We start from the raw sequence: 23598 nt of genomic DNA on the forward strand, positions 1-23598 counted from the left end.
GGCCCGCTCCAGGATTTTTGCCGCCCAAAGCAAAAACAATTCTGGCCGCCCCCCCCCATTTAATTACCCCATCACCGGCCCCGCCTCAACTCCGCCCCTTCCCCAAATCCCCAGCCATGCCTCCTCCCCCCCAGGCTCTCAAGCCTAGGAGGGAGGGAGCGAGGGAGGGGGAGAAGCGGCGCATGTGCTGTGGCCACTCGGAGTCTCCCCCTCCCTCCCAGGTTTGAGAGCCAAGCCTGGGAGGGAGGGGGAGCAGCGGCGCGCGAAACGTCCGCTCGGGATCTCCCCCTCCCTCCCAGGTTTGAGAGCCTGGGAGGGAGGGGGAGACCCCGAGCCACTGCGGCGCGCGAAACAGCTGATTCGCGCACCGCTGCTCCCCCTCCCTCCCAGGTTTGAGAGCCTGGGAGGGAGGGCGAGTAGCGGCGTGCGAATCAGCTGTTTCGCGTGCCGTGGCAGCAGCAGCGGAAGTGAGCTAGGGCGGCCGGGGCACATTTTTAGGGGCGGCATTCTGGCTCCAGCCATGCCGCCCCTAAAAATGTGCTGCCCCAAGCACCAGCTTGTTTTGCTGGTGCCTAGAGCCGGCCCTGGTTCCCTGGCCTATGTCGCATGGGGCTGCCCCACTGCCCACTCAGGTTTGTCTCAGGCCTGTCCCCCTTTTTGGAACGGAGGGTGAGACCAAATTTGGTGCTGCAACCCACACGGCACAATTCCACTTGCTCAATTTTGGCCCCAGAGCCTCCCCTCCCCTTCCCATCATAACCAGGGTGGGACATTTGGGCCGATCATGAGTTTGCAGAGAACCAGCCCTGGAACCAGACCAGCTGGTGCTTCACCGCAGACATCCAGGTGCAGCCTGGGGAGCTGCTGTCAGTGCCCATGCCGGGGAGCCAGCTGGGAGAGGGACACATGAGGTGGTTTTGCCTACAGCCCAGTGATGGGTTAATCCGGCCCTATGAATAACCAAAGAAACCTGGTGGCAAAGCACAGACAGCTCATGGCCCGAATTTGGGGAGCAGAGCTTGTAGCTCCGGCCCAGGGCAAGTAGCCAGGGAGCCTGGTGTGGAGACAAGTCACTGTCCCTGACAATCTGCTCCTTGTGCCCGTCTGTTACCAGAGTGACTCACACACAGAGTCAATGTCACCAAGAAATCTGTCTCCTGCTGCTCCCCCTTCCAGGCAGCCTCTCTAGGACCAGGACCCCCGTGTCCCAGTGGATATTGGGGACTCTCTGGAACAATCCCCCATCTCCATAGAACCCCCCCCCCTCCCTGCTTCCCAAGATCTGCATGTCTCCTTTCTGCCCCAGGACACGGTGGCTTCTCTGCCTGATGCCCCTTAGCACTGGGAGAAGCTGCCTGAGCCCAGGGGCGGTGGGGCCTGGGGCAGGGCTGCGGTGAATCCCTTGGTCTCTAGGACCCAGGAGCTGCTGGGAGGCGGTGCTGGGAGGGGTCGCTGGGCTCAGTCTGGCAGCGGGAAGCGAGTCACAGAGATGCAGTGACTCTGGGTCCCGGCTCCTGGCGAGATCCCCGAGCCCGGCGGCTGCTGCGGGGAGCCCGGGCTGCAGCTGGGAGCGGGGAGTCTCCAGCCGGGCCCTTCCCGCTGCTCTCCGGGAGCCTTCCCCAGGCAGGGCCGGCTCCAGGCACCAGCCTGGCAAGCAGGTGCTTGGGGCGGCCGCTCCGGAGAGGGGCGGCACATCCAGCTATTCAGCGGCAATTCGGCGGACGGTCCCTCACTCCCGCTCGGAGCGAAGGACCTTGTGCCAAATTGCTGCCGCAGATCGCGATTGCGGCTTTTTTTTTTTTTTGGCTGCTTGGGGCAGCCAAAACCCTGGAGCCGGCCCTGCCCCCAGGGCAGAGCCCCCAGCCCAGCCCAGCCCCAGGGCGGCCCTGCTCGGGGGGAAGGGACGAGACCCCCCCCAGGGAGCGGTGCCCCGGGCTGCAGGGGGCGGGTTTGGCCCCAGGCTGTTCCCCGCGGAGCTGGCTGCAATCCCCTGCCCCGGGCCCGGGAAAGCTGCTGCCAGCCCCAGACTGTGCTGGGGGGAGGCCGGGACAGCGTCACGGGGGGCAGAGGGAGGGGAGTGGGCAGGGGGCTCTGAGAGCCAGCGGGCATTGGGGGTGAACAGGGATGTGTGCGGGACAGGAGGGGGAGCGGGGATGCAGGGGCAGGATGGGATGGGGGGCAGTGAGGGCGCTGCAGGGAGATGAGGCAATGCAGGGGAATCAGGGTGCGGGGGGAGAGTCCTGGGGCGGGTGGGAACAGGGCTGGGATAGGAGGGAAATGTGTGTGTGGGACAGTGAGAAGGGAAGAGGGGGAGAAAGGGGGCTGGAGGGAGAAGGGCAGAGACAGAGGAGACTGGCTGGGGACGGGGGGAGAGAGGCTAGTGATAAAGGAGGGGGGAGGTGAGAGATGCAGTGGCAGCTCCCCCAGCCCATGGTGCAGAGGAGGGGAAGGGGCTGCCCCACACAGCAACCAACAGGGATTTTGTTTTTACTGGCATGTGGGAGGAGGTAGAGGAGGAACCCCTGAGGGCTCCGAAGCTCCAAGATGAATATCCCCACAGAACTCATCCCGCAGACACACACTGTCATTGTTTTCTTAGGCCAAACTCATGGTTTCTGGGCTCTGGCTCCTGACAGGGATGGTTTGGGGTGGCAGGGTGGACCAAGGCCCCTCTTGGATTCCTGTGCAGGATTCAGAGCTCAGAGTCACCCCCAGAACAGCAGGAGGTGGGTCTGCATGGGCCAGTGAGATCAGCTTCTGCCTGGCTGTCCCTGGAGGCTGCCCGGGGAGGCCAGGGGGGCTCAGTCATTAGCTGCCCCCAGCAGGCCTTGGGTGTCGCTGAGGGAGAAGAGGCTGGTGTCTGCTTCTCTCTGGTCTGAAGAAGAGTTCTGTGTAGCTCAGACATGTATCTCTTTCCCCAGAAGAACTTAGTCCAATAATAGATACTACCTCGGCCACCTGGTCTTTCTCTGCTCGTGGTATTAGAGCCCTGGAGTTGGTTCCCCTGGGTCAGATGCTGCTGCCTCCACTGTGATCTGGGAACCTGGACTGAGCAGCTGCTGCTCCACCAGCAGGGTCTGTGCTGGCAAGAGACCTACATTAAAGCCCCTTGTGTGCCCAGCCCAGGTGCGGACTTTCTCTGGTGGCTGGAACCAGGGAACTGGGGCAGCCTCAGGCTCTGCCGACATCAACTCCTGAGCTGCAGACTCCAGGTGATGGGAGAGATCTGGGGAAAAGTGCTGGGAACGGGCAGCAAAAATGTGATTGGGATTAGCCAGCACATCCCTGTGACCCTCCATCAGATTTCCTAGTGTGAACTGACCCTGAGAAACTCATGTATTCTCATCCCCGCAGTAGCAGAATTATTGCTAGTCCCTGTGTTCCCCCTTTGGGGCCAGATTGTCTCATTCCTAGATATTCTCACATTGCTCCAGGCCACGCTGGAAACCATTTATTGTTTGTACATTTTCTCCCTTATGGGCCAGAATTAACTAGATGCTAAAATAGTTGGAGCAGGGAGAGTAAAATGTGGTGCTTTCCTCCAGTGCTATTGGAGAGTGATGGGGTGAGTCCGAGGGATTCCCCCTTCACCATCACCCTCCACCCTTGACACAGTAACTCTGTGTTGGAGAGTTTTATCCTCTCCCCATTCTACCCCTCCACCTCCCAAAGGGCCACTTACCACAGTGTCCCTGGCTCTCCATGCTTATGATTCACAGTTTGAATTTCTCTGATCCTAAGTCAGTCTCCTGAGGGCTGGAGAAGAAAGTGTCACAGACCCTGGGAGTGGGCAGGGAATTCCCAATGAATCTCAAAGCACAGTGTGACCTGTCTGCTCTTATAGCCCTGTTTCCATCTATTGGCGAAATTGCTTCTAGACTTTTTCTAGGCTAGTCCAGATCATTTATAGATGGTGTGACGTTGTGCAGTCTATATGGTTTTATAAAAACATAATAAGAAGTGAATATAATGTAACTGGAATAGTTTTATAAAAATATGATAATAAGTGAATATAATATAATATAATGTAACTGGAATATGCTTCATGCAAAAGGTATTGCTCAGAAGGTGGCATGGTGTTAGAAGTTGGTTTCAACCTGGTTTTGATAAGTGGCAAAATGACTCTGTGTTATATAAACCTACATATTTATTATTATTATTCCTTCAATTTGGGAATATGAAGTTCCAGATATACTGAATCAATAATACACAAATTTATTGACTGGAATGGACAATGAAAGGTTGTAACAATCATTATGTTCAGCAGTATTATGTCATTCTCAGTTAGTTGTATTATGTGTATAATTTTGGTCCCCTTTGGAATCAACTGTTCCGAGTCCTTATTGGTGTTGGTGTTAAAATGGTTTGGGGCCAGAACAAGTTAATAACAGTATGTTAGCGGGGCCGCCCAGAGGATTCAGGGGGCCTAGGGAGAAGCAATTTGGGGGGCCCCTTCCATAAAAAAAAGTTGCAATACTATAGTAACATGTATTTGGAAATGTAAAAAATAACCAGTGAAATACATTCAAAAATTAATTTTTAATAATTTGAAAATACACGAAATACATTATTTAAAAACATTAAATGCTTTAATGGTATGTCTACATTTGCAATTACATAATGGGCTGTTGCTGGGTGATGGTGATGGTTGGTGCCAATGGGCTGTTGCTGCCTGGGGGTGGCACTGCTTTTGCCCAGGGCTGGGTGGAGAGCTGGGCTCTGGGTAGGGGGATGCCCAGCTCAGAAGGGCTGGGCTCAGAGCTGGGGGTTAGGGCTGTGGGGGGATGGGGTCGGGGACTGTCTGGCTCAGAGGGGCTGGGCTCGGAGCTGGGGGTCAGGGCTGTGAGGGGGATGGGGTATCCGGCTCAGAGGGGCTTACCATGCCGCTTACCCCCGCCTTCCCCCTCTCCCAGAGCCTCAGCGTGCAGCAGGAGCGGCCCTAGACAGTGCTGCAGCGGCATGGCTCCCCCCTCCAGCTCCTCCCGCTTGGCTGGAGCTTGCAGCCCCGCCCTCTTACCACGCGGCTCTGAGTGGGAGGAGCTCAGGTCCCACCCGAGCCATGCCTGCAGCGCTGTCCAGGGCCGCTCCTGGACGCGGCGCGCTGAGGTGCCGGGGGGGGGGCCTCCCACATTCTCATGGGGGCCTCTGCGGGGCCCGGGGCCTGGGGCAAATTGCCCCACTTGCCCCCCCTCTGGGCGGCCCTGTATGTTAGTAATAGGTTTTGATTCCTAAAACATTCTCCTCAAGGTAATGTGTTTATGTGTATAGTTAATCCCCTGGGGAGGGTACTGTTCTCAGTGGTATCTGATGACAGAACAAGGAGTAATGGTCTCAAGTTGCAGTGGGGGAGGTTTAGGTTGAATATTAGGAAAAACATTTTCACTAAGAGGGTGGTGAAGCACTGGAATGGGTTACCTAGGGAGGTGGTGGAATCTCCTTCCTTAGAGGTTTTTAAGATCAGGCTTGACAAAGCCCTGGCTGGGATGATTTAGTTGGAAATTGGTCCTGCTTTGAGCAGGGGGTTGGACTAGATGACCTCCTGATATTCTATGATTCTATGGTGGGGGGAGGGGGCAGACAGGGTCTGGGTTGGAATGGGTTAATGACATTATGCTACTAATCTGTTCTCATTAGTAAAATATTGTCCTCAAAATAATGTTCTAGATATATAAATTTGATCTCCTGAACCACTTTGGAACTGTGTGTTACGGGTAGGGATGCCAATCCTTCAGGATTGGCCTGGAGTCTCCAGGGTATAAAGATTAATCTTTAATTAAAGATTAATGTTGTGTGATGAAACCTCCAGGCCACATACGTCCAGCCACAATTGGCAACCCTAGTTACGGGTCCCTATTAGTGTTAAAGTGATTCTGAGATAGAACAGGTTAATGACAGTTTGCTACTAATTGGTTCTCATTGCTAAAATATAGTCCTCAAGGTAATGTACTACATGTATAAATGTCCTAACCTCAGCCACTGTGCAAGTGTGTGTTCTGGCTCCTTTTTGGGGTTAAAAATTGTTCAGTGCTGGAATGGCTTAAGGAAAGTGTGCTACTAATCAGTGCTCATTAATCAAATATTGTCCTGAAGGTAATGTGCATGGGAGGCAGGTGGAGCCCCCCTTTGGGGTAGCTAGCCCCTGGCTCCACCCCTTCCACCTGCCTCCCCTGCTTCTCCCCCACATCTGGAGCCACAAGCCCCCCTGCACCTGCCCAAAGAAGCCCAGGCCAGCTGCAGCTGCACGGCACCTCCCCTCCCCAGACCCCAAGCTGCACCAGGGAAAAGCATCTCTTCCCTAAGAAGCTTTTGATATAGCCCATGCAGGTTCTGGGACAGCTGAGGAGGCAGTGTTTGCTACTCAGCTTCCTGGCTTCATCAATAATCTCTCTGGAGTCCAGGGAGGTTACTGATGAACCCAGGAAGCTGAAGAGCATATACGGACTCCTCTGTTGCCCTGCATGGGGCATAATAAAGCAAAATTTTCCCTGCAAAACCCTGCAACCGGGAATCTGGTGGCAGTAATGTGCTCTATGTGTAAGGGGACTGTTGGCCCCTCACTAAAACTCAGTGGGGGCGTTTTGGTTGGCTGCTCCCATTACAAAAAGGAAGGGGAAGGGTCGATGGGAAACCAGGACCCTAACACTGATAGTCCTTAGGGGCAATGGGGAGAGTCCAATGCTCCAGGTCAGCCTGATTGACAGGGCGGGCAGGCTAATGAGGGAGTCAGTGGGTCCCATCCTCCATGTGAGCTGGAATTGCCTGGGTCAGACAGAGTGGGGCTGAGCTGAGGAGAGAGCAGGGGGCCCAAGCTGAGCTGGGGATCAGAGCTGGGCCAGCCAGAGAGAACCAGAGAAGCAGCCCAGGGAGCTGGAGGCAGAGCAGCAGAGAGTGGAACTGGGGCGGGAGTTGTCCAGAGCTGGATGCGGTGAGTAACTGGGGCCAGCGAGGGGAGGACCCTGGGCAGAGGGCCCAGCGCAAGGAGATGCCACTAGCCAAGAGGCCTTGCAGGCCAGACTTGGAGGGGATCGTAACCCCGATTGGGAGCTGATGCTGGGAAGTAGGGTCCTGCCACCTGAAGGAGTGTGGCCACCTCCAGAGCAAGAGTCCAACCTGTGGCACCCCTGCAGCACAGCCAGGGTGTGAGAAGGAGGCCTGGGACGTGTGAGGAGCAGATTATGAACTGCCCTTATACTCCAGAGACTGTTGTTTTTGATGTTCCTGTGCCACATAACGGGGTGACGGGTTTTCCTTTAACCTTTCCCATTTTTTCCCTTATTCTTTTTTTAATTGGTTGCTGTTTAATAAATTGTATGTGCTTTGAACTGTATGCAATGGTCACTGGGTCAGGGAAGTGTCCAGTGCAGAGAAGGAACCCTGGAGTGGGGACACCCCAGCCGCTGCCCTAAGTGACCACGACAAAGTTTGGGGTTGAGCCCCCCAGGAATCCTGGGTCCAGCCTTGTTGGGGTTACGAGGACTCTGCCACACAGGAGAGTGGAAGGGGAGCCCTCAAGGTCAGGCAGAGCTCTGGATAAAGGGAGTGGGAGTGAGGACTTGGATCCTTTCACTAGCCCATTTTGCTGGGACAGTGTATAAGCCAGGAAACTTCCCCACCATGCCGGGACCATTCCCCCTCTTACATATGTATAAATTAAGGCCCCTGAGGCACTTCAGAACTATGTGTTCTGGGTACTTTTTGGTGTCAAAATATTTCTGGTCTAGTGTGAGGTGGCCAGGTAGGCTTATTAACTCCATAGGCTGCACCAGGAGGGACAACCAGGGAGCAGGGAATTGACTGCAAGCAGGCTCAGCTCTGCAGAGACTATAAAGCCAGGAAGCTGGCAACAGCCAGGAGCTACTGCTGGGAAAGGGCAGTCCGACTCCTCCCTGGGAAGAGGGAGGGAGGTTTAGAGCTGGGACACGCAGAGCAAGTCAGAGAGCCAGGAACTGCAGGAAGCAGTCCAGGGAAGGAGCAGTGAGGGGAAAGCCCAGAACAGCTGAATTGAGGGTCCCTGGACTGGAACCTGGAATAGGGGCCAGGCCTGGGTTCCCCTAGCAGTCACCGAGGGCGTGGTATAGACATGTGGGGCAGTGAAGGGGAGGATTGCCTGGCTCACTGGGAAGAACAGAGAACGGAAGGACTTTACCCCGGAAGCGTGGAGAAGGCTGCATGACCTGGCTGGAGAGCGGAGTCACAAAGTGGGTGCTGTGGTTCCTGGGACAAGAGAACACGTGTAGAGATGATGTAGCTGCATGCAAACTGTGGCAGCGGGGGGGTTGACCTTGAGAAAGAATCCCCAGAGTGACTCTGAGAGAGGACGCCAGACTTGTCGTGAGTAGAGCACTCCATGGCATCTGGAATGAGTGAATAACCATGTGAGGCACTTTGAAACCAAGTGTTCTGGATCCTTTTTGGTGTGAAAAGGTGGTTCTGGGCTGGAATGGGTTAATGCAGTGTGCTACTACTTGTTCTAATATCTGAAATATTGTCCTCAAGGTAATATGCTAGGTGCATAAAAAAATTTTCCTGGGCTACTTTGGAACTGGCTGTTCCAGGCCCTTGTTAGCGTTAAAGAAATGGTTCTGGGCTGGAACGGGTTAATACGTGTGCTATTAGGTGGTTCTCATTCCTAAAATATTTTTTTTTAGTTTCTTTATTGCACTGTTTATTTAAACAGTTTTATTTATTCAAATGCCATTCTGGGCTGTTCTGGCTTCTTCCGGCTTTTACACCTGATTTACAATAGGTGAGTGACGGGGAATCTGTCCCAGAGTTTCCAGTGGGTTACTTCCGACTTACACCAGGGTCTTGTGTGTTTCTTCCCTCTCCTCCATGGCGTGTAACTCTAGTTCTCTGGTTTCCTTGTCTGGTTCAGCGTTTAAGCCGTTCCTGCTGCTGGTCTCTCAGCTGCAAGGCAGGTCCCTGGCTCCTGCCTGACCCTCCTGGGCCAGAGACTCCTGGTGTTGCCCCAGGCCTGAGACTGACTTAGTGCTGATGCTCCATCGAGACATTGACCTTTTCCCTGTGGGGCTGCCAGCCTGTTCCTAGCAGCTCCTGTTTCAGCTGCTTCCTTCCCCACTCTCCCTGCTCAGACCCACACCAATAGAGAGCTGTCCCCCCCAACTCCCCACAAATCCTCCTTTGCCCCATATGAAATATGGAGTGATAAGTGAATGAGCTGACAAGGGCCTGCTCCTGTAAATCCTCCCCGGTGAACCCTCCTATTGGTGTCAGTGGGCTGCTGCTGTGACTAAGAGCTGCTGGGCAGAGGGGCATAGGCGGCAGGTTTGTATAATTTTTGGTGGTGCCCAAAATGGTGGTGCCCCCCCTGCTCCTGCCCTGTAAGCCAATATATATATTTTATTAAATAGTGTAAACATGGACTGGAAGTCGTAAGCATTTAAGTGCAATGTTTCTCTTTATTGCACAATATCACTATCAGAAAAATCCATTGTTGATTATTAGTGGTCCTACAAATCAAGAATTTGTTGCTGGGATAAAATGAAGCTACAGTGCATCGGCGCCACAAGATTACAAGGGTCAATTAAAAGTGGAAAGTCAGAAGCAGCACTTGCTTGCTTCAATATACAGTATTATATTTTGTTGCACCTGTTGTGACGAAGTGGGAATGTTCTTAATGTTTTCTCTGAATACTGTGTGGGTGCCTCAGTTTCCCCTGCAAGGTGCCAACTGAAGGTGTTGGAGACAAAGAGATCAGGTGGCCTCCTTGTCTGGAAGAGACACAAAGGCCAGAGGAGGGAGTGTCAGTTTGGAGCTGGCTCGGGAAATGGGGAGAGGCCCAGAACGTGGACTATTTGCTCCCTCTCCTGCTCCCTATTGTGGAGGGAGCTGGGGTTGGGGGGAAGGGATCAGTGATGAGCTCCCAAAATCCTAAAAACCAGTTCCCTACCGGGTCCTCGGCAGCACTTCAGAGGCGGAAGGGGGGCGTGTCTTCACTCGCTCCGGGTTTTCGGCGGCATTTCGGCAGCAGGTCCTTCACCCGGAGCAAGTGAAGACCACCCCTGCCGCTGAAGACCCGGTAAGGAACCGCGCGGTGAGTACAAGCCCCACGTGCCTGTCTTTTCCCCCCCCCAATCCGACCCCAACCCATGTCCTGCCCCCGACTGCCCCCCCTCAGAACCCGCAACCCATCAACTCCCCCGCTCCTTGTCCCCTGACCACCCCCTCCCGAGACCCCCCCGACCCTAACTGCCCCCCAGGACTCCACCCCCTACCCAACTCGCCCCACTCCCTGTCCCCTGACTGCCCCAACCCCATCCACCACCACCCTGACAGACCCCCGGAACTCCAACATCTCCCCAGCCCCCCCTGTTTCCCATCCCCTGACCGCCCCCCAGCACCTCCGCCCACTTCAACCGCTCCCTGCCCCTTATCCAACCCCTCCTCCCAGCCCCGGCCCGGCCCCCTTACTATGCTGCTGTGTAAGGATGCCTTGCGGCCGCTGGAGCTCACAGTCCCACCCCCTTACCATGCCGCTCAAAGCGGCAGGAGCTGCAGAGCTGCCCAGAGTGTTGGCGCCGGCAGTGCGACGCAATGGGGCTCTGCGGGGGGGGGGGGAGGAAGGGCCAGGGGAGCCTCCCCAGCTGGAAGCTCAGGCGGGCCAGGCAGGATGGTCCCGCGGACCGGAGTTTGCCCACCTGCCCGGCCCTTTAGGAACTGGTTCTACACCGGCTTCTAAATTTAACAACCGGTTCTTGCGAACTGGTGCGAACCTGCTCCAGCTCACCACTGGAGGGGATCATGGGACTGGTTAGAATCCGGCCCGTTGGCTCAGCCCCAGGGATCCCACAGACATGCCCTGCCCCCGATTCCCGCTCTGAGTGTGTCATACCATGATGCCGACCCAGACACAACAACCAGCAATGCACCAGCACTGAGCAGAGACCTCCCCCTCCCGCACACCATCTCTACTCTCCCATGGCTGAATCAGGAGCCCCAACATTCTGTAGCTCTGATCCTGTGTGACCCTGAGTCTCCCACCATTGCACAGGTTAAACCATTGGTAGGGGATAGAGCCTTGAGCCCAGACAGTCTGTGCTCAGCAGTAACAATAACTGACCCTTCTCCAGTGTCTCTCCCCAGAGGATCTCAGCCCTCTCCAGGTGTGCACGTAATCCATGTCTGCTTGGTGTGGGTGCTCTGTTCGCCTCGAGTGGCACCTAGCCAAGTTAGAATGAGTCTGCTACAGCCTTGGCTGTGAGCCACGTGGCTTTTAGCTCATGCAGTGGAGTAGCGGCTCATGACCTAAGGCTTTGTCTACACTACCAATGTTAGTGCTGCCGGGTTGTGTAGTCATGGCACCAGCACTGGAGAGAGCTCTCCCAGTGCTGTAAAGAAACCACCCCTGCGAGGGGAGTAGCTCTGGGAGCGTGTCTCCAGGGCTGTAGCGCTATCTACAATGCCGATTTACAGCGCTGAAACGTGCATCGCGCAGGAGGGTGTTTTTTCACCCCCTGAGCGAGACAGTTTCAGTGCTGTAAAGTGGCAGCGTAGACAAGGCCTATGTTTCAGAGATCCCAGGTTCAATCCCACCTACTGATGACCAGGATCTGTTAGCTTTGTATGTGTGCATACACACACACACACACACACACACTGCACACGGTCACTCCCTCCCCTCCGAGGTGCATGTTGTGCCGGGATGATTGTGGCAGCTGTTTCACAGCTGGCTCCCAATAAAAAGGGTTGCCAATACTGTTAAGGGCATTGTATTTTTATCACTTCCTCCTAATATTATGATGATGACGATGATGATGATTTTATTATAAATAAGCAGCACTCACTTAGGGTATGTCTACACTACGAAATTAGGTCGAATTTATAGAAGCCGGTTTTATAGAAATCGGTTGTATACAGCCGATTGTGTGTGTTACCACATAAAATGCTCTAAGTGCATTAAGTCGGCGGACCGCGTCCACAGTACCGAGGCTAGCGTCGACTTCCAGAGTGTTGCACTATGGGTCGCTATCCCACAGTTCCTGCAGTCTCCGCCGCCCATTGGAATTCTGGGTTGAGATCCCAATGCCTGAATAATGCAAAACAGTGTCGTGGGGGGTTCTGGGTATATATCATCAGGCACCTCCCCCTCCATCAGAGCAACGGCAGACATCGATTCGTGCCTTTTTACCTGGGTTACCTGTGCAGCCAACATACCACGCCAAGCATGGAGCCCGCTCAGCTCAGCTCACCGTCACCGTATGTCATCTGGGTGCCAGCAGACGTGGTACTGCATTGCTACACAGCAGCATCTAATTGCCTTTTGGCAGTAGAAAGGTAGCCTTCATCGGCGATCTGGGTGCTGGCAGATGTGGGGCTGCATTGCACATACCCTGTTTCCCCGAAAATAAGACAGTGTCTTATATTAATTTTTGCTCCCAAAGATGCGCTAGGTCTTATTTTCAGGGGATGTCTTATTTTTCAATGAAGAAGAATACGGTACACATTTTTTGTCTTATTATCGGGGAGGTCTTATTATCGGGGGGATGCCTTATATTACAACGAGAGGCAAAACTGTAAGTAGGCCTTATTTTCGGAGGATGTCTTATTTTCGGGGAAACAGGGTAGTAGCAGCCCCTTGCCTTTTGGTAGAAGATGGTATATGACGACTGATATCCGTCATCGTCATACTGCAGTGGCTGTCAATCATGGGCACCTGGGCAGACATACTCAGTCCTATCGAACAGTCTTGACGATGATGGATGTCGGTCGTAGTATGCTATTTTCTGCCAAGCGCCCAGAAGATGCCGAGGGCAATCAGTCATGCTGCACCGTCGTCTGCCAGCTTAAGATGTAAAAAATAGATTTGTTCTGTATTCATTTGCTTCCCCCTCCCTCTGTGAAATCAATGGCCTGCAAAACCCAGGCTTTTGAGTTCAATCTTGGGGGGGGGGGGGGGCATTCTGTGTGACAGTTGTTTGTGTTTCTCCCTGATGCACAGCCACCTTTGTTGATTTTAATTCCCTGTACCTGTACGCCATGTCGTCACTTGCCCCTCCCTCCCTCCCTCCGTCCGTCAGATACTAGTTTTGCGCCTCTTTTCAGACCAGACGCCATAGCACTGGGATCATGGAGCCCACTCAGATCACCGCGGCAATTATGAGCACTATGAACAACACGCGCATTGTCCTGGAGTATATGCAGAGCCAGGACATGCCAAAGCAAAACCAGGACCAGCCGAGGAGGTGATTGCAGCGTGGCGATGAGAGTGATGAGGAAATTGACATGGACATAGACCTCTCACAAGGCACAGGCCCCAGCAATGTGCAAATCATGGTGTTACTGGGGCAGGTTCATGCCGTGGAACGCTGATTCTGTGCCCGGGAAACAAGCACAGATTGGTGGGACCGAATCGTGCTGCAGGTGTGGGACGATTCCCAGTCGCTGCGAAACTTTCGCATGCATAAGGGCACTTTCATGGAACTTTGTGACTTGCTTTCCCCTGCCCTGAAGTGCCAGAATACCAGGATGAGAGCAGCCCTCACAGTTGAGAAGCGAGTGGTGATAGCCCTGTGGAAGCTTGCAATGCCAGACAGCTACCAGTCAGTCGGGAATCAACTTGGAGTGGGCAAATCTACTGTGGGGGCTGCTGTGATCCAAGTTGCCAGGGCAATCAAAGACCTGCTGATATCAAGGGTAGTGACTCTGGGAAACGTGCAGGCCATAGTGGATGGCTTTGCTGCAATGGGATTCCCAAACTGTGGTGGGGCGATAGACGGAACCCATATCCCTATCTTGGCACCGGAGCACCAAGCCACCGAGTACATAAACCGCAAGGGGTACTTTTCAATGCTGCTGCAAGCCCTGGTGGATCACAAGGGACGTTTCAACAACATCAATGTGGGATGGCCGGGAAAGGTACAAGAGAGAAGCTTTGAAAACGAGTTTTGTGACTGGTCAGGCTACGGTGTGAAACTTCTGTTTGTTTCTCCTTGATGAACCCTCCGCCCCCCACACCCGGTTCACACTACTTCCCTGTAAACCAACCACCTCACCCTCCCCTCCCCCCTTCGAGCACTGCTTGCAGAGGCAATAAAGTCATTGTTACTTCACATTCATACATTCTTTATTAATTCATCACACAACTAGCCCGGGATGGGTGGGGGAGGAGGGAAGGAAAAGGACACACTGCAGTTTAAAACTTTAACTCTTATTGAAGGCCAGCCTTCTGATGCTCGGGCAATCATCTGGGGTGGAGTGACTGGGTGGCCGGAGGCCCCCCACCGTGTTCTTGGGCGTCTGGGTGAGGAGGCTATGGAACTTGGGGAGGAGGGCTGTTGGTTACACAGGGGCTGTAGCGGCGGTCTCTGCTCCTGCTGCCTTTCCTGCAGCTCAACCATACACTGGAGCATATCAGTTTGATGCTCCAGCAGCCGGACGGAGCATCGACTCTTGCCTTCTGTCTGCAAGCTGACGCCACCTATCATCTTCAGCCCGCCACTTGCTCTGTTCATCCCGCGATTCATCCTGCCACCTCTCCTCTCGTTCATACTGTGCTTTTCTGTAGTCTGACATTGACTGCCTCCACGCATTCTGCTGTGCTCTTTCAGCGTGGGAGGACATCTGGAGCTCCTTGAACATATCATCCCGAGTCTGCCGTTTTCTCCTTCTAATCTTCACTAGCCTCTGTGAAGGAGAAACATTTTCAGCTGGTGGAGGAGAAGGGAGAGGTGTTTAAAAAAGACACATTTTAGAGAACAATGGGTACACTCTTTCACGTTAAATTTTGCTGTTCACATTACACAGCACATGTGCTTTCATTATAAGGTCGCATTTTTCCTCTTATATTGAGGGCCTGCCAGTTTGGTGTGAGAGATCACTCACGCAGTGCCAGGCAACAGATTTCGGCTTGCAGGCAGCCATGGTAAGCCACAGTCTTTTGGATTTTTTAACCTTCTTAACATGTGGGAATGGTTTCAAACAGTAGCGCCCTCATTTCTCATACCAAGCACCCCTTGGGTTGGCCATTTAAAATGGGTTTGCAATGTAAAAGGAGGGGCTGGGGTTTCCGGGTTAACATGCAGCACAAACCCAACTAACCCCCCCTCTCTCCCACACCCAATTATCGGGGATGATCACTTCACCCCTCCCCCCCACCATGTGGCTAACAGTCGGGAACATTTCTGTTCAGCAGAGCAGGAAGTGGCACCTCTGAATGCCCCCTTAATAAAATCGCCCCATTTCAACCAGGTGACCATGAATGATATCACTCTCCTGAGGATAACAAAGAGCGATAAGGAATGGATGTTGTCTGCATGCCAGCAAACACCGGGACCATACGCTGCCATGCTTTGTTATGCAATGATTCCAGACTACGTGCTACTGGCTGGCGTGGTAAAGTGTCCTACCATGGCGGACGGGATCAGGCAGCCCTCCCCAGAAACCTTTTGCAAAGGCTTTGGGAGTACATGAAGGAGAGCTTTCTGGAGATGTCCCTGGATGATTTCTGCTCCATCCCCATACACGTTAACAGACTTTTCCAGTAGCTGTACTGGCCGCGATTGCCAGGGCAAATTAATCATTAATCATTAAACACGCTTGCTTTTAAACCATGTGTAATATTTACAAAGGTACACTCACCAGAGGTCCCCTGTGTGCCCTCAGGGTCTGGGAGCACGCCTTGGGGTGAGTTCAGGGGTTACTGGCTCCAGGTCCAGGGTGATAAACGTATCCTGGCTGTTGGGGAATCCGGTTTCTCCGCTTCCTTGCTGCTGTGAGCTATCTACATTATCTTCATCCTCATCTTCCTCGTACCCTGAACCCGCTTCCCTGTGTGTTTCTCCAGTGACAGTCATAGCACACGGTTGGGGTAGTGGTGGCTGCACCCCCTAGGATCGCATGCAGCTCCGTGTAGAAGCGGCATGTTTGCGGCTCTGCCCCGGACCTTCCGTTTGCCTCTCTGGCTTTGTGGTAGGCTTGCCTTAGCTCCTTAATTTTCACGCGGCACTGCTGTGCGTCCCTGTTATGGCCTCTGTCCTTCATGGCCTTTGAGACTTTTTCTAAATATTTGCCATTTCGTTTACTGCTACGGAGTTCAGCTAGCACTGATTCATCTCCCCATATGGCGAGCAGATCCCGTACCTCCCGTTCGGTCCATGATGGAGCTCTTTTGCGATCCTGGGACTCCATCATGGTTACCTGTGCTGATGAGCTCTGCGTGCTCACCTGTGCTCTCCTCGCTGGGCAAACAGGAAATGAAATTCAAACGTTCGCGGGGCTTTTCCTGTCTACCTGGTCAGTGCATCTGAGTTGAGAGTTGAGATTTTATCGCTAATCCCCTCGTCAGAGGTGGAGTAAAGAAACCGGTTTAAAGGACCCTTTAAGTCGAAAGAAAGGGCTTCGTCGTGTGAACGTGTCCAGGCTTAATTCGATTTAACGCTGCTAAAGTTGACCTAAACTTGTAGTGTAGACCAGGCCTTACATTCGCCAGGGGGATTTCTTGCTGCTTTTTGCAACACTCAGCAGCTCCCAATTTTGTTGCACAGAGGTGGAAAAATAAGGGATGTCCCTTGTACTAAGGCACTGTTGGTAACCCTATGACAGGTCCGGATGTCTAGTGTGGTACAGCTGTTCAGAGCAGGGAGTGAGGGAGGATTCCAGATCTGACTGAACCCGTTGGGGCAGGATGGGGCAAACAATTTGGGACTGGGCCAGGGCCTAGGGTGACCACCCATCCCAAACTGGGCAGGACAGTCCCAAAATATACTTTTGAAGTCCCGGTCCTGGGCTGCATGACACCAGGACAGCATTTGTCCCAGATTCCCTCCAGCACCACTCCACGCCTGCCCGAGGCTCCGGGGTGGTGCCAGCCTCTTCCTGGTGGGGAGCTGAGGTTGGCCTTCGTTGCCACCCCCTTGCCATGAGGCCCCACCCCCTGCTCCTCCTCTTCCCTGAGGCCCTGCCCCTGGCCAGACCAGAAGCTGGAGCTGGGCCATGATAAGAGCTGCCCAGAGTAATCCTGGGCTGCTGTGGGGAGTCCTGGACAGCGTGCCCCAAGGGGTGAGGACCTGGGCTGGGGGCTGCTCTCAGGCACTAGGGCCAGCCCTAACTGTGAGGAAAGAGCTCCCTTTCTGGATTACCCACAGCACCCACGGACACCATGCTGGGAGATTGAGGTTCACACTGACTACAATGGGAGCATGTCCCTCACCCTGCTTTCTGCAGCACAGAGCCCCCAGTGCCACACATGGGGCATTGGGCTGAACAATGACTCTGAGTCAAACTTTTACTGAGTCCCAAACTCCCTCCTTGGATCCTCTTTCCTGCTCACAACTCCATTCCAGTCCCTGGCCCCAGTCCCTTCAGCCCCCTAGAGAAAGCTGGCTGGGTGTGGGGCTCCCACAGCCCACGGAAGAGGCTGATTTGCTCTCCAATAGAAGCACTCCCCAATCAGCGGCTCTGGGAGTTTCTATTAATAGCCATGGGCCCATCAGTTTATTTAAGGGAGATTGTCTCTGTGTCTAGCAGCCCTGTTGGCTGGTTTGGCCAGCTGCCAGCATCTCTCAGGAGGTGTTTCCCTGGGGGCTGTTCAAGTTGCTCCCCACCTTGAGGGCTCCGTTTCTCACTGTGACGGAGAAGTTTGTCTTCAACACACTTCATGTGAGTCGGGTCTCGCTCTTACGGGGCTTGGCTGTGAGAGGGCAGGGGGCTCACTTGTGGGGGGACATGGGTGGGTATCTCCTATGGGGGAGCTGTGAGGGAGAGGGATAGAGCCCAGGGCTGGAGTTTGTCTCTGCATGAAATGACCCTCTTCTTCCCCTCTGCTTGGGGCTGGCTGGGAGGTGAGACCCCTGCAGGCTGCCCCCTCCCCTGAGCGCTATGAACAAGCTCAGTCCATTTATATAGCACATCCCATGCCTCTGCCCTGAGCAGGCAGACTCAGCCCTGGGCCGGGGGGCGTCTCCTCACCTCCAGCAGTGGCTTAATTTATCATGGAGACACCAGCAGCCCTGAGACTGGTGCCCAGAAACAGTCTGTAGCCACAGCCAGAGCCTAGCACCCAGTTGGGATCAGATTGAATTTTCTTCCCCACTTCCTTTGTCATGCTCACCTTCCCCCTCCATGCAGCTGCTTTGTACTCCCCACTTCCCAGGACACATTCCCAGGTGCTCTCAGCCTGCAAGGGGCTGTACAGACAGCAAACCAGGGTGTCCTCTTAGGAGCAGGACTCAGGCCCAGGGTCCTGGCTCAGGGATCCTGTCTGTCCTGCTCTCAGGTGTGACTCGTGATCATGAGTGCCAACCTCAGGGCAGACTGTCAAAAACTGGGCAGACTAGGGTTACTATTCCTCCGGATTCTCCCGGACATGTCTTGCTTTTTGGGGTAAAAAATAGCATGGGGGGGGGCGGGGGAATTTGTAAATATCTAAAAATGTCCGGGATTTCCGCCCCGATGCAGAGCTGGCTGGATTGAGCCACTAGCATGGGGCTTGGGCTCCGGCAGCAAAAGCCTCTCCTCCGTTTCCCCGCTCCTCTCCCCTGCAGCTTCTGATCACTAGCCAGGCTCTAGAGCTCCTCCCCTCCCTGCATTCTCAGATCGCCGGCCGGCTGGGCCGTTCGCATCAGGCCTCCGGCAGCTGGGCTCTGGAGCTCCTCCCTTCTCCTCCTCCCTTCTCCCCCCACTGCGCAGCACGCTGCTCTGCAGCACTCTGCGGGGGCGGGGACCGGGCTGGGTGCGCCGCTGGGGAGCGCAGAGCCCGACACGCTGTTCTGAGTGGCACGGTAAGAGGGGCAGGGGGTGGAGATGGGGCAGGGTGGTGCTGGAGGGGGCAGACAGGGGGTGGGGGGAGGGTTGGATGGGTCGGGAGTTCTGGGAGGGACTGTCAGGGGGCGGGGGTGTGGAGAGGGATCGGAGCAGTCAGGGGACAGGGAGAAGGGGGGGTTGGATGGGTTGGGAGTTCTGGGGGTACTGTTGGGGCGGGGGTGTGGATAAGGGTTGGGACAATCAGGGGACGGGTAGGGTCCTGGGGGGCAGTTAGGGTGGGAGGGGTCTCAAGAGGGGGCAGTCAGGGGACAAGGAGCGGGGGGGGTTGGAGTTTCTGAGGGGGGCGGGAAGTGGGAGGGAGTGGATGGGGCGGGGCTCCCCGTCTTCTTTTTTTGATTGTTGAAATATGGTAACCCTAGTTCTATAACTAGATCTCAACAAGCCAGTAACAAATGTGACCTCCTGATCCCTATAACAGTCTTCCTGTGGAGACCCAGATAGTCCCCTTAAACTCTCCAGCCCAGGGGTCTCCAAACTATGGCCTGCGGGCCACATCCGGCTCACCAGATCCTTCTGTCCGGCCCCTGAGCTCCGGCCTGGGGAGGCTAGCCCCTGGCTCTTCCCCTTCTGTCCCCCTTCCCCGCAGCTTCAGCTCACCATGCCACCAGCCTCAATGCTCCAGGCTGTGTAGTCGGGGGTGGGGAGCAAGGGGGGTTGGGTTGGGAGGTTCTGGGGGGCGGTCAGGAGGCAGGGAGCAGGGCGGTTGGATGGGGTAGGGGGGGTTTCTGGGACGTGGTCAGGGGACGGGTGGGTTGGATAGGAGGTGTGGGGCCTGGGGGGGCAGTCAGGGTGGGGAGTGGGGGGTCGGATAGGGGGCGAGCCCCTACCCAGCCCTCCATACAATTTCTGAACCTCGATGTGGCTCTCCGACTGGAACAGGGATGGCCAAACTTTTTGGCCTATCTCGCTATCCCCGCAAGCCAGACTTTTATCGGTGGTCACTTACACCAAAAATCACATCACATCAGGTTGCTTCCAATTCCAAGAGACCAGCCACTTCCCACAGATCAATTGGTACCCTAGATCTTACACCAAGACAACAACTATAGCCAATCCTGTAACAAGATATCTAAAGGTTTATTAACTAGGGAAAAGGAATAAGAGTTATTTACAGGTTAAAGTAAGCAAACATATATACACAAATGAGTTACCATCTAAATCCTAAGAGTGACAAAGTTGTAGTGAACTGTCAAGTTCAAGTTTCTTTCAGGATGACCCAGGAGGCAGTCCCTAGGGATCTCTGGCTTCAGTTTAGTGTCTCTGTCCCTGTGAGTTCAAACAGCAAAGAGATGGAAATTTTACCTCCCTGTTTTGTTTTTACACCCCTTCACTGAGGGCTTGTCTACACTGGCAAGTTGCTGCACTGAAACTTTCTCACTCAGGGTGTGAAAAAACCTGGGTCCCTTAGGGATGGCTCTGGCGGTGGCCAATAGGAGCCAGGCACCCAGCTGCCACTGTGCTGACCCCATGGCAGGAGGAGGAGAGCTGACCAACCCTGAGTGGGTTTGGTTGTTTTCCCACCCAACCTGACCCTGACCTGATGCTCATAGTTGGGTTGGGCCACAGGGCTTTAATGCACAATAATACCGTAGGCAGGCCACATTCCTCACACTCAAGTTGTAACACAAAACCTTAACTCTTATCTCCGTAACATCACCTTGTCATACGCGTGTGATAGGCGCCCATGAATTGCTGAGCTGTATGATGTCTTGTTTTCCCTGGGGACGTAGGAGGTCAGAGCTGAGTTCTGTATTGTAGTGTTCGAAGTCCCCACAGTATTTCAGAGTCTGACTGAACTTGCACACTTTGTAAAATGTACAATTAATGGCATTTGAAAAAAGATTTCTCCTTACAAGATGGTGCAGTTTGTCCCCATTGTAATCTTCCCTCTGACTGTTTTCTCCCCTATTTCCCATCTCAGAGTATGCCCAAAGATGGAAATTCTCTTGGACCTTCCCAGCCCAATAGAAAACTTCTGTCTCTGCATTTCCTGTGCATCATGTTCTCCCATGTCCTGCATATTGTCCCCTCAGACTCAGGTAAGAATCCCTGTATTGCACGCAGGGCAATGCAGTGTTGTCATGTGCTGTATGGATTTATGCTTTGGTGCCACTAAGGGTACGTCTTCACTTACCGGAGGGTCCGGCGGCAGGCAATCGATGTTCTGGGATCGATTTATCGCGTCTGGTTAAGACGCGATAAATCGATCCCGGATCGATCCCGGAAGTGCTGGCCGTCGACGCCGGTACTCCAGCTCGGCGAGAGGAGTACGCGGCATCGACGGGGGAGCCTCCCTGCCGCGTCTGGACCCGCGGTAAGTTCGGACTAAGGTACTTCGAATTCAGCTACGTTATTAACGTAGCTGAATTTGCGTACCTTAGTCCGAAGTGGGGACTTAGTGGGGACCAGGCCTAAGAGCAGAGGCACTTTACACAATTCTGAGAAATCAGTTTTACTGGAGGTCTTGAAAGGGACCTACAAGATCAATGGGATTTGGGCACCTAAGTCTGTTTGATCCCTTTGAAAATCCCAACCTCAAAACTCTTTGCTCCTCTCCTGTGTTGATAACAGTGCAAATTGGTGTAATGTCACCATCAGAGAAGCAATAGGAGTACATAGGGTACATTACAGGTACTTTTTCATTCTAACTCCTGTTTTCAGTCACATGTACTTTTCTCAGGCAGTTCCTCCCTGGCTAAAATATCCCAGGATTCCCCTTAGACCAAAGATTAATTGCTGTGTGAAATCAGCTCTTTAAGATCCTGTGGTCAAAATTTGGTCTTAAAATTCTGAATAATGTTTTACAATATTTAATAGCACAAATGCTGATTCTTTCCTGCCATAGGACTGCGCCAGCAGCATAAAGCAGCCATAGAATCATAGAATATCAGGGTTGGAAGAGACCTCAGGAGGTCATCTAGTCCAACGCCCTGCTCAAAGCAGGAACAATCCCCAACTAAATCATATGAGCCAGGGCTTTGTCAAGCCGGGCCTTAAAAAGCTCTCAGGAAGGAGATTCCACCACTTCCCTAGGTAACCTATTCCATCCTCCTAGTGAAACAGTGTTTCCTAATATCCAATTTAGACCTCTCCCATTGCAACGTGAGACCATTACTCCTTGTTCTGTCATCTGCTACCACTGAGGACAGTAGAGCTCCATCCTCTTTGGAACCCCCCTTCAGAAAGTGAGTGGATGCTATTGTAGGTGGGAAGAAACCTGTCTTAGCTTCCTGCACAGCCAGGGGACGCAGTCTAGCAATCAGCTGGGTTCAGCACAGAACTTTTGGCATTCTACCCCTCTCCCTCTCACTTAATCAGTTATTGGCCATCTGTGAACCAACATCACCTGTGAGAGTGAAGCCAATGGAGATGGCATTTAGGGGCCATTTTATCAACAGTGTAGGGCAAAATCTTATCAAGCCATCACTTGAAGGCTATGTCAGAAGAATATATTTAGAAGACTGAATTGCTGCATCACATATATTTTCTACATGCTGATTGTTTATTATTATTTCCTATGCCTCTATAGGTAATAATAAACAATCTCCAGACAGGATCAGACCAGACATCATCTAGTCCAGTATCCTTTCTCTGACATGGGACAGCACCAGATGGTTCAGAGGAAGGTGAAATAAATCCTATAATGGACATATATGGAATAACCTGCCAATATGGGACATTTCCTCCTAGTTCCCCATCAGTTAGAGCAGAGGTTCCCCAAATTTTTCTTATTGCATATCCCTTTCCAGATCTACCTGCTTCCCATTCACCTGTGCCAGAAAACAGGCTTTATATTTTAACCCTTTTAATACCAAAGCATTGTACAAAATGTACAGATTATAATACACATGAACATAGGACTATAATAGCAATAATACATATCATTTACAGTTTTAGTTTTAATGTACACTTACTTTTGCCCAATTTAAGTAATGGCTTATTAGTACTGCTCACCATTAATGTGATGAATGAGGTTGTTCGAGCACAGGCGCATAATGTTTGGAGTGGTAGCTGAAAGTTTGAGTTGTAAGTGGTTTTCTACCCAAAGATGCTGACGATAATTTGATTTCATTCCAGTGAGTGATTAGAAAATCCACTTTCACACAAGTAAATTGTAGAAACTGCATCAAAACCTTTACAGCCCTGTCTGACAAGGGGAACTTCGCGTTTCGATCCAAAACTCTTTTTTGTTGGAACTCCAGCCTGAGTCTACCATCAGTTGAGATGTCCAGAAGATTCTCTTGTTCTTTTATGGACAAATCTTGTGGTGTGTGGTAGAGGGTTTATCTCTTCACCCTCTCACTCCCTGGTTCTTTTCACGTAAACAGAAAGCCACAATACCAGAAGTCCGAAGTTGCAGACAATTCAATGTTTATTGGGATTAACTTCCAGCAAGCAACAATTCTGATTTCTTTTTTTCCCAAATTACTTCCTGTTTGCCCCCAATTTATATAGTAATATTCTCAGCTATATCTCAACCAATCATTTTAATGAAATTTAATTAACCAATCCTAACATATTGAAACATGTTTCAGAGTAGCAGCCGTGTTAGTCTGTATCCGCAAAGTACTTGCAGCACCTTAGAGACTAAGGTTTATTTGAGCATAAGCTTTCGTGGGCTACAGCCCACTTCATTGGATGCATAGAATGGAACATACAGCAAGAAGATATTTTATACATACAGAGAACATGAAAAGGTGGAAGTAGCCAGACCAACTGTAAGAGGCCAATCAATTGAGATGAGCTATCATCAGCAGGAGAAAAAAAACTTTTGAAGTGATAATAAAGATGGCCCATAGAAGGTGTGAGGATACGTAA

General features: G+C 52.8%; 1 protein-coding gene across 13 annotated transcripts in view; it reads left to right on the forward strand.

Annotated features, from left to right (window-relative positions):
• The first annotated feature begins 7855 nt into the window (after positions 1-7855).
• LOC101936249 (butyrophilin subfamily 1 member A1-like) overlaps positions 7856-23598 on the forward strand; it is a 61546-nt gene continuing 45803 nt past the window's right edge. Inside the window, exons 1-3 of one of the 13 annotated variants that reach the window (XM_042845732.2) lie at positions 7892-8331; positions 20702-20819; positions 22310-22406. Coding sequence is in view for 11 of the 13 variants with exons in the window: in XM_005313355.5 (XP_005313412.2) it covers positions 8170-8198; positions 20702-20819 (147 nt within the window). In the remaining 2 variants the exon portion in view is untranslated. Of the gene's footprint in view, positions 8376-17453; positions 17617-18546; positions 18738-20701; positions 20820-22309; positions 22407-23598 lie in introns of those variants that run through there. The other 12 variants (XM_065595808.1, XM_005313360.4, XM_005313359.5 and 9 more) reach the window with 12 other exon arrangements.

The sequence above is a fragment of the Chrysemys picta genome, chromosome 5 (genome assembly GCF_011386835.1).
Source record: "Chrysemys picta bellii isolate R12L10 chromosome 5, ASM1138683v2, whole genome shotgun sequence".
NCBI lineage: Eukaryota > Metazoa > Chordata > Testudines > Emydidae > Chrysemys > Chrysemys picta.